This window comes from Nematolebias whitei, chromosome 22, assembly GCF_014905685.2.
Source record: "Nematolebias whitei isolate Nwh7 chromosome 22, NemWhi1, whole genome shotgun sequence".
Classification (NCBI taxonomy): domain Eukaryota; kingdom Metazoa; phylum Chordata; class Actinopteri; order Cyprinodontiformes; family Rivulidae; genus Nematolebias; species Nematolebias whitei.
In genome coordinates this window covers 27249617-27255530 of record NC_056519.1, presented here as the reverse complement: position 1 = coordinate 27255530, position 5914 = coordinate 27249617, and the positions used below count along the sequence as shown (strand labels likewise).

General features: G+C 43.1%; 1 protein-coding gene and 1 non-coding gene across 3 annotated transcripts in view; both read left to right on the top strand.

The window, feature by feature from the left end:
* LOC119428109 (phosphate carrier protein, mitochondrial) overlaps nt 1-5914 on the top strand; it is a 16722-nt gene that overhangs the window by 5677 nt on the left and 5131 nt on the right. For both annotated transcript variants that reach the window (XM_037695751.1, XM_037695750.1), the window contains exons 5-6: nt 1119-1300; nt 1655-1827. In XM_037695751.1, the coding sequence (XP_037551679.1) occupies nt 1119-1300; nt 1655-1827 (355 nt within the window). The remainder of the gene's footprint in view (nt 1-1118; nt 1301-1654; nt 1828-5914) is intronic.
* On the top strand, nt 1342-1542 carry LOC119428612. Its single transcript, XR_005187709.1, has one exon. It is a non-coding gene; the product is annotated as a small nucleolar RNA SNORA53 (small nucleolar RNA).

Here is a 5914-nt window from a genome sequence, read left to right as displayed (position 1 = left end):
GCGCCAGGGGTGTTGTTTCAGGGACATGTTGACCTAAACTTTTATTGTGCTTCATCTTCTGACTCTCAGCATATTGTATCGAGTGAAACAAGTTAGATGTGTTCCCACCGCTAGTTAGAACGACTCTCCCATCACATTTTGCAGCACACTGAAACCTGCAGTTTATCAGATCTTATTAAGCCGAACCACTTCCACACCTCTGAATTAGTCTTTCCTCTTATCAAAGATGCCATCTGTTTTCTCGTCCTTGTGAAATCTTGTTCAGTCATATTCTGACGGTCATGGCCACTCATTTTGAAGCGAAAACTTAACGCACGTTGATTAGCCTAGCCTGCTACGCTAACTCCTTCTGGATTCGATCTCTGCGTAACATCTACGTCACCACGCACTTGTGTAGTTGTGTCGCAGCTTTTTCTGTTCAGGGTTGAAACTGAAGCAGCTGCTTCAACCCGAACAGAAAAAGAAACACGTCAGTGAAACGCTGTAATCCTATCGAAATATGGAAAATGTGCTTAAAACTCATATCCTCGTTATTGAATAAAAGTATATCGTGAGATGTATTGAATTATTGTCCAGCACTAGTTCATCAAAATACTCATCTTACAGGAACTGTGTTTTAGGGCTCCCTGAAGAGGATTTATTTTGCACACCTGTTTGTGTGTGTGTTGGAGCGCCTCATACAGGCCAGCTGTAGTTCTGCAGCTTTTGTTTTGTTGGATGAAAACATTTGTTTGAACAATATTTTCTTTTCGAGGTAAAAACTCATTTTGGAAAGACTGCTGCTCGTGTGGACGAGGTCGTAGAGTACACTCAGTTCTGCTTAAGTTACTGCAGGAAACAGGACTGGAGGCTTGAGGCAGCTCAGCTGCAGTTAGGTCCTGGTCCTGACCTAAGGTCCTCCAGGCTCCATCACAGGAGGAGATGGTTCAGTGTTTGACGTGAATAATTAGTGACATGATGGAGGTCTTCCTTCAGAACCAACGTTAAAACTGAGCCGACTAATCAGACAGGAAGGATTGATCCTCTACAAATCTCAAGAATCATTCAGCTGCAATTCTCTTCCTTGTTTTAGTTGTGAAGCCACTTGTCATTTCTCCCCCTCCCTCTTTTAAACCCAGGAGAATACGTACCTGTGGAGGACATCGCTGTACCTGGCAGCCTCAGCCAGCGCAGAGTTCTTTGCCGACATTGCTCTGGCTCCCATGGAGGCTGTCAAAGTCCGGATCCAGACCCAGCCCGGCTACGCAAACACCCTCAGACAGTGTGTCCCCAAGATGTTCGCAGAGGAGGGGCTGTGGGCGTAAGTTTTCCATCCCTGACTCCTCACCCCTGCTAGGTAACGACACGCTCCTTAGATCCACCTCTGGAGGGCGCTGTTCTCTGAGCAGAGCTCCTCAGCAGCTTTCTGGCTGTACAGTTGGAGGTGCTTGAGTCATTGGCGTGTGACAGCAGTCCACCCACCCCCCTGACCCACCTGCTGCACTGGCACCATGCCGAGTAGTGTGTGAGCTCCCAGTGCTGATGGTCCAGGAGGTGGACAGTTTAATGTTGTCAAAGTGATGCTGACCTGAACCTGACTGCTTGTTTGTTGAAATCAATGTTTCCTGTTTATTAAAAAGGCTGGCGCAGCTATTAACCCACGTCGTGTGTCCAGGTTCTACAAGGGTGTGGTTCCCCTGTGGATGAGGCAGATACCCTACACCATGATGAAGTTCGCCTGTTTTGAGCGAACTGTGGAGACGCTCTACAAATATGTTGTTCCTAAACCTCGGAGCGAGTGCAGCAAGCCGGAGCAACTGGTTGTCACCTTCGTAGCCGGATACATCGGTGAGTGTCGCAACATTTAAATAATGTAACGCCACAGGAGGCCGACATACTGGACAGGTACGCTGTCCTCTGCCGCCGGCCTTCATCACTTCACAATGCATTTAATATCATCATGAGCATGAAGAGCTGATTATTGATTAGAACTGGTTTTTATACAACTTGATTTATGAACTAGTGTTAATTTTTGTGACTTCTTCAGTCAAGCAGTGTCAAAATTATACATACAGGCTCATGAATAGACACACTTCACTTATGTTTGGCTAAATGTTCCTCAGCAAGTTAAACTTGAACCTGCAGGCTTTTTGTGTCCATAAACAAGTTCTGGCTGATATTTGACTACCCTGTTTGGCAGAACCGGTGGGATTCATTTAAATTGATTTGTTAACATTAAATTAGCGTTTAATCATCCACAAATATGACTGGGGTCAGGACTTTAGAAAATCTGTTCCAGAAGTGTAATGTTGCTTTATCCAGTCAGAAACCAGTTCTGATGAGCGTCTGGACTCAACGTCCTGATGAAAAATTAGGGGGGTGTCATCTGTTATTCTATCACCAGGACCACAGTATGCTGCTGCCCACTTCAAATGTTTGATGAGGTTAAAATACCTTCTAAAACATCTGGTAGCACTTTTTAAAATGTTATGGTAGGTGTATAAATATATTTGAGTCTGTATGTATCGCAATGTCCGGACTATAGAGTGCACACGAATATACACCGCACCCGCAAGAAAGTGTACATTTATAGGCCGCAAGTGTCCACTGTAATATATTTACACAGATTTTTAAACTTTTTTTATTTAAATACTTATACAGTGCCTTGTGAAAGTATTCAGCCACCTTGAACTTTTCAACCTTTTGCCACATTTCAGGCTTCAAACATGAAGATATAAAAGTTTTTTATTTTTTGTGAAGAATCAACAAGTGGGACACAATCTTGAAGTGGAATAAAATTTATTGGATGTGTCAAACTTTTTTAACAAATAAACTGAAAAGTGGGGCGTGCAATATTATTTGGCCCCCTTGCGTTAATAATTTGTAGCACCGCCTTTTGCTGCAATTCCAGCTGCAAGTCTCTTGAGGTATGTCTCTATCAGTTTTGAACATGGAGACACTGAAATTCTGCCCATTCTTTTTGCAAAACAGCTCAAGCTCAGTGAGGTTGGATGGAGAGCGTTTGTGAACAGCAGTCTTCAGCTCTTTCCACAGATTCTCGATTGGATTCAGGTCTGGACTTTGACTTGGCCTTTCCAACACCTGGATATGTTTATTTGTGAACCATTCCATTGTAGATTTGACTTTATGTTTTGGATCATTTTCTTGTTGGAAGATAAATCTCCGTCCCAGTCTCAGGTCTCTTGCAGACTCAAACAGGTTTTCTTCCAGAATGGTCCTGTATTTGGTTCCATCCATCTTCCCATCAATTCTGACCATCTTCCCTGTCCCTGCTGACGAAAAGTAGGCCCAAACCATGATGCTGCCACCACCATGTTTGACAGTGGGGGTGGTGTGTTCAGGGTGATGAGCTGTGTTGCTTTTACGCCAAACATATCGTTTTGCATTGTGGCCAAACAGTTGGATTTTGGTTTCATGTGACCAGAGCACCTTCTTCCACATGTTTGGTGTCTCCCAGGTGCTTGTGACAAACTTTAAACAACACTTTTTATGGATATCTTTGAGAAATGTCTTTCTTCTTGCCACTCTTCCATAAAGGCCAGATTTGTGTAGTGTACAAATTTTGGTTTTGATTGTTGTCCTATGGACAGACTCTCCCACCTCAGCTGTAGATCTCTGCAGTTCATCCAGAGTGATCATGGGCCTCTTGGCTGCATCTCTGATCAGTCTTCTCCTTGTTCCAGATGAAAGTTTAGAGGGACGGCCGGGTCTTGGTAGATTTGCAGTGGTCTGATACTCCTTCCATTTCAATATGATTGCTTGCACAGTGCTCCTTGGGATGTTTAAAGCTTGGGAAATCTTTTTGTATCCAAATCCAGCTTTAAACTTCTCCACAACAGTATCTCAGACCTGCCTGGTGTGTTCCTTGGTCTTCATTATGCTCTCTGTGCTTTGAACAGAACCCTGAGACTATCACAGAGCAGGTGCATTTATACGGAGACTTGATTACACACAGGTGGATTGTATTTATCATCATCAGTCATTTGGGACAACATTGGATCATTCATAGATCCTCACTGAACTTCTGGAGTGAGTTTGCTGCACTGAAAGTAAAGGGGCCGAATAATATTGCACGCCCCACTTTTCAGTTTATTTGTTAAAAAAGTTTGACACATCCAATAAATTTCAATCCACTCACGATTGTGTCCCACTTGTTGTTGATTCTTCACAAAAAATTAAAATTTTATATCTTTATGTTTGAAGCCTGAAATGTGGCAAAAGGTTGAAAAGTTGAAGGGGGGCCGAATACTTCCGCAAGGCACTGTAGTTTACTGTACAGGTCCTTCTCAAAAAATTAGCATATTGTGATAAAGGTAATTATTTTCCATAATGTAATTATAAAAATGAAACTTTCATATATTTCAGATTCATTGCACACCAACTGAAATATTTCAGGTCTTTAATTGTTTTAATACTGATTATTATGGCATACAGCTCATGAAAACACAAAATGCCTGTCCCAAAAAATTAGCATATTTCATCCCACCAATGAAAGACAAGTGTTTTAATACAAAAAACACCAACCTTCAAATAATCATGTTCAGTTATGCACTCAATACTTGGTCGGGAATCCTTTTGCATGAATGACTGCTTCAATGCGGCGTGGCATGGAGGCAATCAGCCTGTGGCACTGCTGAGGTGTTATGGAGGCCCAGGATGCTTCGATAGCGGCCTTAAGCTCATCCAGAGTGTTGGGTCTTGCGTCTCTCAACTTTCTCTTCACAATATCCCACAGGTTCTCTATGGGGTTCAGGTCAGAGTTGGCAGGCCAATTGAGCACAGTAATACCATGGTCAGTAAACCATTTACCAGTGGTTTTGGCACTGTGAGCAGGTGCCAGGTTGTGCTGAAAAATGAAATCTTCATCTCCATAAAGCTTTTCAGCAGATGGAAGCATGAAGTGCTCCAAAATCTCCTGATAGCTAGCTGCATTGACCCTGCCCTTGATAAAACACAGTGGACCAACACCAGCAGCTGACATGGCACCCCAGACCATCACTGACTGTGGGTGCTTCACACTGGACTTCTGGCATTTTGGCATTTCCTTCTCCCCAGTCTTCCTCCAGACTCTGGCACCTTGATTTCTGAATGACATGCAAAATTTGCTTTCATCCGAAAAAAGTACTTTGGACCACTGAGCAACAGTCCAGTGCTGCTTCTCTGTAGCCCAGGTCAGGCGCTTCTGCCGCTGTTTCTGGTTCAAAAGTGGCTTGACCTGGGGAATGTGGCACCTGTAGCCCATTTCCTGCACACGCCTGTGCACTGTGGCTCTGGATGTTTCTACTCCAGACTCAGTCCACTGCTTCCACAGTCCCCCAATGTCTGGAATTGGCCCTTCTCCACAATCCTCCTCAGGGTCCGGTCACCTCTTCTCGTTGTGCAGCGTTTTCTGCCACACTTTTCCCTTCCCACAGATTTCCCACTGAGGTGCCTTGATACAGCACTCTGTGAACAGCCTATTAGTTCAGCAATTTCTTTCTGTGTCTTGCCCTCTTGCTTGAGGGTGTCAATGATGGCCTTCTGGACAGCAGTCAGGTCGGCAGTCTTACCCATGATTGCGGTTTTGAGTAATGAACAAGGCTGGGAGTTTTTAAAAGCCTCAGGAATCTTTTGCAGGTGTTTAGAGTTACGTCGTTGATTCAGATGGTTAGGTTAATAGCTTGTTTAGAGAACCTTTTCATGATATGCTAATTTTTTTGGACAGGCATTTTGGGTTTTCATGAGCTGTATGCCATAATCCTCAGTATTAAAACAATTAAAGACCTGAAATATTTCAGTTGGTGTGCAATGAATCTGAAATATATGAAAGTTTCATTTTTATGATTACATTATGGAAAATAATGACCTTTATCACAATATGCTAATTTTTTGAGAAGGACCTATATATATATATATATATATATATATATATACA